A 13829-nucleotide genomic window follows, 5' to 3' on the forward strand; every position below is an offset into this window, starting at 1 on the left:
TATCTTGGAATGAAACCAAATTTTCTTAAAATTGAAATCGTGTTCAAAGCTACCACACGTGCACATATATTACTGTTTTACATTCATGTGTACACACACTCTTCATATTTTGATATTTGTTAACTTGTAGATTATGCCAGCTCAAGTGATTCAGATGTAGAACCTCCTCTTGTTGACCAAGCATGGCGAGGAGAGGGTGAAAGTGATGCTGAGAGTATTGACAGTGAGCAGGATGATCCTTTGAAGTAAGCCATCTTTCTTTCTCTTTAGATTCAGCCTTGGCTTTTTTATATTGTGTTAATCTTTGATATCCTATATTTTGTCAACAACAGCTTTGTTAGTTTCGGACGTTCTGCAAACCAATTTCTGATGGAGGAATAGAAAAAGGAGCAGCTGTGCAACTTGTTCAATATAAATATGACAAAATATTGGGTCATCCCATAAATAATGCGGTTCTTTCAATTGCATGTACTAAAAGTTGGAGGGGGACAGTATAAATTACCTGCATCAACTTGCTATAAAAGCAGGTAGTAATTTGACCTTGCGCTTATTCTTAGTGCAAGTTTTGAAGAGTGCAGTTCAATGTTATTTTTTCAAGGCTATAATGGAAGTGACAAAGGAACATATTTTGCTTTACGAGTTCAATAAAGGCAACAACGCAATGGTAAGTGCGAGGAATATTAATGCAGTATATGGGGATTGGACAATAAGTGTAAGCCAGTGTCAATGGTGGTTCCAGAAATTCCGAGCTGGAAACTACAGCCTAGAAAACAAGCCTTGTCTGGGAAGATCTACAGAGCTTGACAAGGACATCCTGCAAACCCTGATGGAACAAAATCCTATAATAACTGTTGAGGAACTAGCAGAGAAGCTTGGATTTGGTCATTCAACCATTCATCAACACCTGCGTACAATCGGAAAAGTCAGCAAATTGGGTCAATGGGTTCCTCTAATCGTGTGCAGAGAGTGAGTGTGTGCTCTTTGCTGTCACATCTCACGAATGAACCTTTTTCTAGAAGAAAAACGACCATCTTTGGTTTGAAGACAAAAGGTGTTCTTCCATCAGGATAGTGCTTGGCCACATACAACGAGGATGATGTTCCAAAGGCTGAAGCAGTTTGAATGAGAAATGATGCCCCACCTACCATATTCGCTGGACATTGCCCCATCTGATTATCATTTATTCTGCAGTCATCAGCATCATTTGGAGGGGGAAAATATAAATTCTGTAGACGAGGTCAGGGCAGTACTGGAGGAGTATTTTTTGTCACAGACAAGTGAATTTTGGAAGAGGGGGGCCTTGCAAATCTACCAGATAGATGGAAGAGCATTGTAGAAAATGGGGAGTATATTTTAGATAAAAAAAGAACTTTATCTTAATTTTGAAAAATAAAACTATAAAAAATCGCATTATTTATGGGATGACCCAATATTTTTGTGCAACATACCTGTTAATAGACTTTCTTGTTGGTTTACATACTTGTGCATATGCATACATGTTTCCACACATTTGGTCATTCAATCATTCATCAACACCTGTATGCAGTTTCACAAAACTTTGGTAAAGCTGAGACTATTGTTGTATTATACAAATTTTGTTTTAAAGTGACCTAAATTAAAACCTTTCATCAAAATTTCCTGTTAATTTATGTTCCAAACACCAGCTTAGAAATTATAAGATATTTTACTAAATTTTTTTATTTTAAAAATTAACTGTGACAAATGCAGTGTATTTGAACAGAAATATAACAAAAGGGTTATTAGTAGAGTGAAGGTCACAGATGACTTAGTAAAGGGATGTTGAAGTTTAAAAGGGAAGGGTTATTGTTTAGCATTCATATCAGCCCCCATTTAGTAGGTATTCTGACTGGCCATTTTGTGTTTTTTTTTTTTTTCAAATATATATAAGAATGATGCAATTGAAGATTTGGCTGCTATTTTTAGCAGGTTCACAGACCATATGTAAAAAAGCTCCTTTGTTGGCTCATGGAGACAGGTTGTGCATGAAGGGTGGTGTTATGTGGAAAACATTTACATGGAAATAATTCAAGATAACATTGTACTCCATTGTAGCTTTAAAAGATAAGAAATTTAGAATAAAATTGTAGTATTGTTTCATGTAAAAATGCTGGAAAAATAACATTTGGTTAATCTGATCTGTTTTTAGACATGCTGCAGTTTACACAGCCGAAGAAGTGGCCCTAATTTTAAGGGACAAACTAATTCGATTACAGTCACTCTACATTGACCAGTTCAAACGTTTACAACACATAATGAAGGAAAGGAGAAGAAAATACCTACACACATACAAGCAGGAAAGGGAAACTTTAGGTATGTCATTCAAAATTCCTCACATTTAACAATTTGGCTTTGTCCACTGCCTGGGAAATATTCTCAAATTAAAACATGAGAGGGTGCAGTAGTGAATTAATTTTTATTTTAATACCTAAAGTATTGATTAAAATCAGTTGTGTAGTATTTAATGGTTTTTGACTATAGATAGTACTACCATGACTACCACTTCTGAAAGTTACTTTGCTGCATGTTGTATTTTGAGGCAATTGGAAAAAATGAATGGTGTGTATTGTGTCAACAGGGCTGTATCTTGTCCACTGGAAAGACTTGTCATTCTCAGCATTCCTCCCTGCTTAACCGTGAATTCTCTAGTTCTCTAGTCCACTTGACTTAAGCATGATGGGGTCCTGGGCGTTGGTGGTAGGGGAGTATAGGCAGTTGCCTTGCTCCCTGTATATTACTGGTTTAGACCGTTTTAATCATGTGGGTAACATTTTATTAGTCTGAATCAAAACTTCTGTTGTGATGGTCTTGGTTGGGAATGTGGGATTGTGTTTTACAAATAATGCATTTGGGTGGTAGTAGTTGTATAAGATGTTACTGGTAGCATAATTAGTAAGTGGAGTCAGTATTTATGAGGAGTACCACAATTGGGTGATAGGAGGACTCAGTATTTTATTGTAATTTAGAGGTGGGAGAAATCTGTTGAAAAATGTAATAGTTTCTGTTGGAAGAAATGTTTTAAAGTTTCCAAGTAAAGATGGTCAATAGATTGACCTTATGTGCTACATATGATTTATAGAGGTACATGATTGACAGTCTGATTGTGACCTACTGTTACTGTATGCTTGTTAGTCAAGAAAAAGTTTTCTCTTTAACTCTGCCAAGCAAATAGATTTAGTCAATTGATTATGCTAGTAAATTTATTAAAATTCATACCACAAACTACATCAGCTATTGCATTTCCATTTTTAAAAGGTTTGGACTAATTTTTAGGGCTAATTTAATCTTTTATTGTTTTAATAATAGCAGTTGATAACTGAGTTTTAACTTAGTTTCTTTATCAGCTATTTTGTTGAACTGAAGAAATGTTTGTTGTGTTTCAGAAGGGTAACCCTTGACCTTTCACAAAGCCTCTGAGACTAGTAGTAGGGAGGGATCCTCAAGCCCAGCCTAAATGTCCACAACAGAGTGAGTTTAGTTACTGGCACCCAAAGTGCCAGTGAGGGCTTACGTGTACCACTCAGGTAAGGCCATGGTAGGACTTTAACTCAAAATGCAAAAGAGCTGCTGCAAATACAACAAGGCATATAATCCAGTAATCCTACAGTTAAGCTAATCCACCACTTTGGAATGGTATTTTATCAACCCTGAAAGGATGAAAGGCAAAGTTGACCTCAGTGCGATTTGAACTTGGAGCACTGAATGTCAGAACAAGTAATTATAGTTTTAGGTTGAGCTGATAATGTTACTTTAAGGCTTAGATTTTGTTAGCAGTTGAAGAAAACCAATTATGACCTTTCACATCACACTTTGTCATGTTCTCTTTGTTCAAACTACAACAGAATTAATTGCCTTGCTCAATAAACAAAATAATGACAATAGTAAAATCTGAAATTATAACCCTGTCAATGTTCTGTATACTGTAGTTTGAAGAGCAATGAGCTTTTTTTTCCAAGTTCCATATGAAGATCGTTTTCAGTCTTCCCCTACAATTTGATAACTTGAGATTTTATGTGCATGGCCTAGTGGTTAGGGTGTTGCATTCATGATCATGGGTTTGATTCCTGGATTGGGTAGCATGTTGTGTTTTTGAGCAAAGCACTTCATTTCACGTTGCTCTAGGGCTGTGTGGGGACTGGCATGTCATAAAAAAGGTGACTAAAAGAGGTTGGGGTTGGAATTGCACTCTGACCGCATGAAACCTTCACTAGCAACAACTACCCAAAATAGACCCATGGGTTGGATGGTTGTTGCTTGAGTGGTGCAATGATGTCATCCACCAGGATTAGGGACTTGCCAACAAATGGTGGATGCGGTGATGCACTGTTGCAACACATACCCCCATACTACTATTACTATTATTACTTCAGAATTATCAGGTATTGCCTACTAATGGCATCCAACCTTTTGTTTTATCTTGTAGGCTCTGTACAAGCCTATAAAACATCTCCAGATCAGAAAGATAAATATGCTAAACTTGTTGCTATGAAGAGACACCATCGACGATTTTGCAAGGTAAATGTATTTGCCATTTTCAAGCTATTTTTCCAATATGTATTTTAAAATTGGTGTTAAGTTCATTGAGTTTTATTTTGTTGTAATTAATTATATTTTCCTTGTTTAAAATACTGTTTTTGTACCACTTCTGAATTGTAGTCATTTTCCATAAAATGATAAACCGATCATAACTAAAATTCTTTAGTAAAACAAAATTTGTGAATTAGAATTTTTTTAAATTTTAAACTGTTAGATTATTTTCCAAGTTGATAATTATTGGTGTTAAAATAGATCTCACCTATTTTGTAGTTTTCTAGTTAACGTTTAATTAAACCCTACTTCCTCTTTGTCCTCTATTCTTAGGAGACATTATTGTATCAGCAATCAAAGAGACGAAGAATTGCAATGACAGAAGGTACAAACTATCGGCCTGCTGGTTATCCTAAATGCATTCACAATGAGAGTAATGTTAAATGTAATTCCCGAGCCATGCCACTCTCAAAATTTTGTAATGAACGTATCCTTTTTATTTTATGCTATTCTTGGTTCTTTGTTGTTTTTTGCTCAGATGTTTGGAATCCTTTTATTTTAATTTGTTGTGATGATTACCTCCGCCTAAGCAAAGGCAGAGGTATTGTTTTCAGTCGTGTTTGTTTGTTTGCTTGTCTGTGGACAAGATATCTCAAGAACTGCTGGATGGATTTGGATGAAACTTTCAGGGATGTTTGGCCTCGTGATAGGCATAAACTGATTAGATTTTGGGATCAATCTGGTTCCGGACAAGATTCTGGATGAGATCAGGTGAGTATGGTGGATGATGGAGAACTTCCAACTCCACACCAATGTCATTTTTGCGATATGCAGTCTGGCGTTGTCTTGCAATAAAATAGGAGTGGATCTGTTGACTAATCTAGTCTGTTTTTTTGTAAGTTTCTGCATCATTTGGTCCAGTTGGCTGCAGTATACTTCGGCCAGGTTTAATGAAATCATAATGGATCTCACCATCAGCTTCTTTTGGTGGCTCATCTTTGTCCAACCATTGGGCTGAATGTTTCCAGTTGTTGTATTGGATCCATTTCTGTTCACGTTACAATTTGATTAAAAAATGATTCATTTTTGTGATGAGAAAGTAGCGTAATGCAGGCTTCCAAATGTTGCTGTTTCTGATTTTCGTTGAATTCATGTGGAACCCACTTATCCAACTTTTTCACTTTACCGATTTGAACTAAGCACCCCCAAAATAGACTCCCCGTACTTGATACTGAACTTTGGTTAGAGACTGAGCAATAGAGTGCAGCTCCTCCTCTCCTGTTATTACATGAAACCCCATAGCTTCAAAATATGTTGTTCACAAGAACTCGGCTTTGTCACACATGAGAATAACATACTGATAGCAGACTTAGTTAGGATAATGAACAATGTGTGCCCACTATGTGAACCCTATGAAACAAAAAAGACATATACAGAACATCATGCACCGCATGCAGTTCTCTGGATATGATCAGAAAGATAGGGTTCAAGTATACAAGGGTGCTAGAAAGAAATAGGATACAAAGAATTTGTGACAAAGCAAACAGGGCGAACATATTAAACCGACAAATACAGGAGTACGTCCTCATAAACAAAACTTCCCCAATACTAAATAGGAAATATACATAGTAGATATCATACAGCCATACCCACAGTTTACACAAGTAGAGTAGAATAGTTAGTGTGCTATAGATGTACGTATGTGTGTATGTGTGTGTATATATATATATATATATATAATGTAGATAGATAGATGTGTGTATGTATGTACATATATATGTACATGCACATGTATGTAAGCATATGGATATGAAGGTAAACAGATCAACATACAGATGGATAAGTACATGAGTTATATGGACAGACAAGCACACATATGCAAACGAAGACTGAAGCATTACCATATACACACACACACACACACACACACACACACACACACACTTTACTTCACACGAGGACACATATGGAGACACATCCACAGATATGGAGATGCACATCCATACATACAAACAAGGTACACAGTTGCAAAGCACAAACTCAGACATGCACACATACATAAAAACACATGAATATGCAGAATGCATACAAATGTACACATACATGCATGCATGCATGTATACGCACACAAACACACTGGTCCACACACATGCACATAAACAAAAAAAAACCCACACAGTGTGAGTAACAGACAGTTAAAACTATTGAAAAGGTTGCAAGATGCAAAGAAAATTTTAGAATAATAAAAAAGAAATAAGCGAAAATTTTACTAGTGAGTATGTTAAATTATAAGGTGCCAAAAGAGAATGACTCTCCCCAGACACAACAGAACTCCTATTTCAAAACTACAAATTTTCGACTTATCCATCTCTAAACAAAAATAGCAAAAAACGATTTATAAATACTTTATAAAGCACAAAATGAGTTAGAATAAAGCAATAGATGTGTCAGCTTTCTAACAAAAAAATAAAGATTATCAAAATATAATAATGGCACAAAATGAGCAGCTGTCAAAGTTTACCATATACCTTACTACAAATTTCATGCTTGATGACCTATTAGCATCGTTCCTTGGCGTCTTTAAGTTAAAATTTTCCAGCGTTTATAGAGTGAAGTAGCAGGCAAGTACTAGATTTGTGAAATCATTACTGGATTCCTCTCTGCTTCTTTCCTGTAATCTGAGTGGAGATGAGAAAACTACTATTTTCATTTTCTATTTTGTATTTAAATTTTATCAGTATGTCATATACTGTAATTATATTTAAACCTATTATTTTTAACTGGTATTTAGTTATTTCTAACTCTAAATAATAGTTTCAACCATATGTTATTTAGGGGTTTCAGTGGTACAACAATATTTACTTAGGAAGTTAGAAGAGCTGGTCTATGTATTCACCCTGCAGTCTGTTTAAAATGTGTGAAATTGTAACAAATATTGACTGAGTTTGTCCAAGTTCCTTGATGGTGTACATTGGGTCATACACACAGTGTGAAATGTTAGCCTTAAGTTGAAATGGTAGTCTAGCTGTTCAGGTAAGCTTTACTGTAGTGATTATGTGAACTACAACACAGGTTATGTTCACAAACTGCTCATGTTCGTGAATTGCATATAGTGAATAAAGTATCTGCTGTGATTGCTATGTCTTCATTTTATATAGACAGCTAAGCAGACAGATGGATGGGCAAACAAGTAGATATCTCAACTTGAGAGGTAGAATTGTTTATGAATAAAAAAAGTACTTCATTTTTTTTTTTTCTTCAGTCTGAAAGAGAATTTTTATGAGTAAATATGAAAAATATTTAACAGATCAATAGTTGAATTTAAAAAGAAAATTATAAATGTGATGTTTTTTTTTCTTCAGAAAAATGGTAAAGTTTCTCCTTAACATATGTTCAGATATCTTATATGATCCTGACCAGGTGCTCTATCAACCATGTCCTTTTGCCAATGGTGCCTGTTCTAAGCCTGTTTCTGTCATAGCTGACAACTGCTATTGCCAAGAACATGTACAGATTAAAGAGATGCACACAAGAGTCCCTCTAGTTAAATTAGAAAATGTAAGTTGATTTCCCATCATCTTGATTCAGAGTTGTTCTCCTTTTAGTGTTATTCCCTTGGCTTTCTGTTTGTTTTAAACATCTGTAGTATAGCAGACAGAATGAGAGGACATGAAAGTGTGTTTGCAGTTAACTGTATTTTTATTGTTTACACTGCTTTTGCTGTAGATAGTTGTTTGACATCACTCATTCACAGGTATTTATCAATGGATGACCAACTCTGTTGAGTTCTTTTTTTTTTTTTTTTTTTTTTTTATGAGAAAATATCAGGTACATATTCTTCATGGTGAGGTAAACTGAAGCAGTGTTGAAAAACATGCTTTACCTATAAAAAGAAAGCACTTGCACTGAATTTGAACACCCTTCCTTGCCATAAGTAGGTGTTTCAAAACCTTACTCGAGTGGGGTTTTTTTTTTTCCTGTGTCAGGAGCTACTTTAAAAAACATTTTGCTTACTCTTGTCTGAACTAAAAAAAACCAATTGCGAGCTACTGAGATGCCACAAATGGTTGAGTTGATTGGCCATAATAATTCAGTCCACATAACTCTAAATAACTGCTGTAGTTGCAAATCTTATGAAAAATTTGTCACACACAAGACACCTTTGGCTTCTGGTGGGCAAACTCTTATTTAAATTCTTATAAAATTGTATTGTAATAAAACTGAACTTTCCAGAGGACACGAGTACTTTTTAAGCTTCACAATGAATATGCTTCAATCTCTTGGTTACAGGTGCATTGAATTCTCTCTCTGCTTTTTCAATTGCTACTGTGATGGCGTCTGCTTCTCCAGTCTTGCTGATTATGTATCATCTTCGTCCTTAGTATCTCCCAGGCCCTGCGATTACCATTTTTTCAGTCACACCTCCCCATTGTATTATCTTTCTGTATTTCTCTCTCTGCAAGTGCAAAAGCTATAATAATTCGTCTCTTGCCCTATAGAATTTACAATCTCATCAAAATGTATTCACTTTTGATGTTGGTTGTGTCCAGGAAAAATTTTTGAAATAGCAATTGATGATGTCGACTGTTCTAATGAAACACCAATTGATGATATCTACTGTTTAAGGGTTAATCAGACAGTCACAGTGCAAATGACTGATGACGAGGTAGTAGCAGCAGTGCTGCTGTCCAGTGGTAGATTGCAACAACACAAGATATCACTACCATTAACAGCCACTAAATAATATGACACACCTGGTGTGGGTTCCATATACAGGGGAAAAGCTATAGAGAAATGTGATCTTTACTCTGCCTTTAACTTTCTCTATGAGTAGCACATCTTCTGTAATTCTCTGCCAAAATGTGAAGAAATCATTCACAGGTGACAGGTGGGTGATGGTATTCCCCTAACAAGCATTTTTGATTTATGGTAAATTTCTTACAGAATTCAACATACCTTCAGTTCAAGAACAAACATGGAATTACTAAGATATTTAAATTGTAGTTTTTGTGAAAGAGTATGTGCTGTGTTTTTTGTCCATCGGTGATAAAATGATAATGACTAGCTGGAAACAAGATCATCTGAAAGCTGCTAGATGTAGTAAACACTGTCTCCATAAGGGTATTGCCAAATAGCCAGTATTAGGAGAATTAAGCAAAGGATGGTGGGTGAATCAGAAGTTTGAATGTTTCAGCATTTGGCAAAATTCAAGGCTAACAAGAAGCAGATATTGAAGATTGATTTTCAGAGAATCAGCATCACAGTGCTCCAGATTTATCAGCAAAAATAATTTGTATGGGAGCCAGAACGACAATTAGTCCTCTGCCCCTGAGGATAAGATGGCCAAGTTTTACATGTATCATATTTGATGCCAAAATATGCACAAGCATATAGATACACCTTAATTTGAGCAGTGCAAATCCAGGAAAAAGATTTTAGTGCATTAACTCTTCAGTATTCAGATTACTCTGTCAAATACGATGCTACTTATTTATCCACATTGTCTTGAATTCAATCATGTATTATCTCATAGCTTTAAGATTTCAAAGATGTGATTGCTTATTTTTAGAATGACATTATAGAGTAGATGTAAGAGGCCAGATATGGCAAGTTTGAACATAAAGCAGGTAGAATATTTGGGTTGGATATGGCTGGTTTAAATGTTAAAGCATATAAGATAACCCCAACTCTGCATGTAGGACATGTGGTGTTTTCTTATTTGAGACGTTTTGGTTGGTGGGAGTGTGTTATATGCCATCAAGTGCAGTAATCAATGGAAGAAAAGGAAATAATTTTCAACTTACACAGAAAACAAATCCGATGAGTTCCCTCTAATAAAGTTTAATACAATCCAAAGGTGCTAAGTCTAGAACTGCTAAAACATGAGGCTTGAGAACACATTAACGTAGATGTTTTAGTATTCTGTGATGATAGCACAAAACCTAACTTTTTTTTTTATACATAACCTTACCTAAGAAAGGACATTTTATGGAGTTTGTTGTTCATGTCTCTCTGAAAGCTTAGCTGGATGAAGGGGTAATGAAATTGAGTAGATAAAGTATGGGGCAGATGTTGTGATGGGTTGTTAAAGAATCTTGTCTTATTAGTTTCAGATGACTAAAGACTTAGTTGAAATACCAAGTGTATTGCAGCCTTTAGATATCTCGTAGAGGTGGTTGTGAGAAATGTAGCATGAGTTAATGCCCTTGGTGGAGGAGGCGGTGTGTTTATTGTTTAAAGAAAATACTGACTTTCCAGATACTTAGAGCAGAGACATTCAGTTAAGAAAGTAGTTTGATATGAACAATGAGATGATGTAAGTTTACTTAGTTCTAGTTTCCCAGGTTTGGCTGATGATGATAATTATTCACGCCTCCATGATATTTTTCCTTCCCCAGTTATTGTATTTCAGTGCTTGCCATTCACTGAAATAACAGTTTATTTTGTGTTGCTTGCTATGTAATATTAATGTGATATTTGCTTTTTGTCTGCATGTATTGTATCTGTAGGAATTCATTTCCGTTTATTGTTTTTTGCTGCTTGTACTAGTTTTTACCAATATATTTACTTTATTTCCATGTACCAGTATTCACTGATACCAATATATGGTATTTCTTTTCAGCTATAGTAAATTTAATTTATTTTCCTTTCAAGGTTAGTATCATGTTACTATATATGATTTAATTCTTGATGCCAGTTTATTTTGTATTTATATGCATTAAATGTTTTTTCTCTACTCACAAAACAACTTTATAACTTACTAAATGTAAGATGAACCATGCTAAATTCCCAACATCACAAAGTGTCCTTGTAAGATAAGGGTGCATGCAGAGGTATACCTTATCAGCCAGGTTAATAGAATACATTGACATGTTCAAAATTTTGTCTCCTGTTTTTATATACCAGTACAGAAGTGAAATCATTACAGTTATGTTGTGTCTAGGCAAGGTTTATAATTCTGATGGACTCAGGTTAGTTGACTGACAAACTTGTTCCACCTTTACTTTACAGTTCTGTGGATTGTATACCACAACACTGTCTTTCTTCTCTTTTTAACTCTTACGGCGGCCTAACTGTACTTCTGTAAGAATTGTGTCATAAATAGTTAATCCAAGGAATTAGTCTTCAGCAATGTGACTTTCTGCATTAATTTCTCATTTTTATATAAATGAGAATTATTGTTGGAAAATCCTTACTACTCTCTACCCTAGACTATTGAGTGTAATTAGTTTGGAGCAAGCAGTCATATTCTTTGCCTAGGGTCACAGTATAGGCTCAATAGTAGAACTGCAGTTTGTCTGTCACTTCAGTTACCCTACTAATATTGAATTACTAATTAATAAAATCCCCCAAAATATTTTATATTTTTCAGCTTGAATCTGAGCAAGCATCAAACAAGTTTGAAACTAATTCAGTTGCTATCAACAAAAAGGGTTCTCAGAACAATCCAATGTCGAATCAACCATTGACATTTGATCCAAGTTTAGATAAAACTTGTAAACCTTCATCTCTGACTAGTAAACTAGAAGGCACTAAACATCTTGTGTTACAGACTGCTCAGAGTTCAACACCAATGCTGCTATCTTCAAATGTACAGTCAGGACACCTGCAGCACTTGAAACAGTTGCAGCTGTCACAACAACACAAACTGCAACTGAAAGCCCAACAGTCACAGGCTCAAACTCAGACATCACAACCTTCTACACTTAAATTGCAGCAGGGTATTCAGATTCAACCATCGAAAATTTTGCAGAGCTCTTCACTGCAGCAGCCAACCAAGATGCTACAAAATCGGTGGGTTCAACAGATGAAGCTGTCTCATAACCAACAATTGTTGCAGTCAGCTGCAAAGTTGACTCAGCAGTCACAGTCAGCTGGGAGATTACCAGCCACTCAGAATTCCCACAAATCACCTGCATCGACTCCTCCTCAAAAGACAGCATCTGGATTGAAGGGGACTGCAACACCTGCACTAACATCTCTCAAATCCAAACCAGATACTGGTCTGACTTCACCAATTGCTAGTCAGCAGTCCATTGATGACAAAACTATTGAACATAGAACTTAGTGTGTGTATGTATGTATGTGTGTGTGTGTGTGTGTATGTATATATATATATATACACTCACACACACGTGCGTATACACTCACATTCATTTTTTTTTTTTTTTTTTTTTTTTTTTTTTTTTTGTTACCTTTCTCTCATCAGCAACTGTGTTGCTTTTCTTTTGCCTGCCTACTAGTTAAGTTTCTGCTGAAAGCAAGGCACAATAATTGCTAATTAGATTCATTTTGAAGCCTTTCTCTAATAATTGAAATTAATAAAGTGGTTTGTGGTGCTGTCAGTCAGTTAACAGAATTGGTGGAACAGAATTTTGTATGTTGGAGGTATGGGTTGTATCTGAACCCTAGACTGAATACATTTACAATAGTGAGATATACTTCTGATTTCAAGTGTTGCTGGGATTGACATTTTTCATCTCTTTGTGGTGATAAAAGATGTATCAGTAATACAATGGTTTCATATGAGCTGTTCCTGAAGTAACTGGCTTTGTATTAGGAGATGAGAGTATTTGGTCAGTATAGATACATTTTAGTGGATTGTTTTTCTATCAATCACTTCTTTCTTCTCTATCTTTTATTTAACTGTTAACTTTAGCTGTCATAGGAACTATTCCTGAACATAGTATTTTTGTCTTAAGCCTGTAAAGATTTACTATTGCTGCCATTTCAAGCAGGCGGCCTAGAGCTTTAACTCTTATTTGCCAGTGATAATGAAACCCAGTCCTGGCCCAGTATTTTAAGTCATTTTATCCAAGTTATCAACAAGTGAATAAGACCTTTGTTTTGCTGAATGAATGCTGTGGTTCTTTCTCTCTCCCTATCTGCTCCCTATTCTTCTTTTGTTCCCTCTCTTGACATTGCCTGGTTTGTGTGTTTTCTATAAATTACTATCTTCCTGTTATCTGGTTGCCAAATAAGCAGTTAGCTTAGCCAAACAGCAGTTCCAGGCTTGATTCTGCAGTAGTCTTCATTTGTTTCAGATAATTGAAATATATTTGGCATGAATAAATAATACTTCTGGATTTTTAGATGTAAAGTAAATATATAGATTTTCTCTTTATATTTTTAAACTCTTAACAATCTGTAGTTGCTATGAAGATGTCTCTTGATAAACAAAAGCAATCTTTCTACCAAGAATTTTAACATTCCACTTTCTACTAATCAAAACTTTAAAAAATTCCCTTTTAAATGCTGCCTTTTTTTTTTTTTTTTTTTTTTTT

At 35.3% G+C, this 13829-nt stretch overlaps 1 protein-coding gene across 1 annotated transcript in view; it reads left to right on the forward strand.

The window, feature by feature from the left end:
- Positions 1-13775, forward strand: part of LOC106883726 (KAT8 regulatory NSL complex subunit 2) — a 24733-nt gene extending 10958 nt beyond the window's left edge. Inside the window, exons 6-11 of the mRNA XM_014934838.2 lie at positions 131-245; positions 2168-2331; positions 4442-4533; positions 4879-5032; positions 7943-8103; positions 11918-13775. Coding sequence (XP_014790324.1) covers positions 131-245; positions 2168-2331; positions 4442-4533; positions 4879-5032; positions 7943-8103; positions 11918-12613 — 1382 coding nt within the window. The 3' untranslated portion in view covers positions 12614-13775. The remainder of the gene's footprint in view (positions 1-130; positions 246-2167; positions 2332-4441; positions 4534-4878; positions 5033-7942; positions 8104-11917) is intronic.
- The last annotated feature ends 54 nt before the right edge of the window (positions 13776-13829 follow it).

The sequence above is a fragment of the Octopus bimaculoides genome, chromosome 17, assembly GCF_001194135.2.
Source record: "Octopus bimaculoides isolate UCB-OBI-ISO-001 chromosome 17, ASM119413v2, whole genome shotgun sequence".
NCBI classification, from domain to species: Eukaryota; Metazoa; Mollusca; class Cephalopoda; order Octopoda; family Octopodidae; genus Octopus; species Octopus bimaculoides.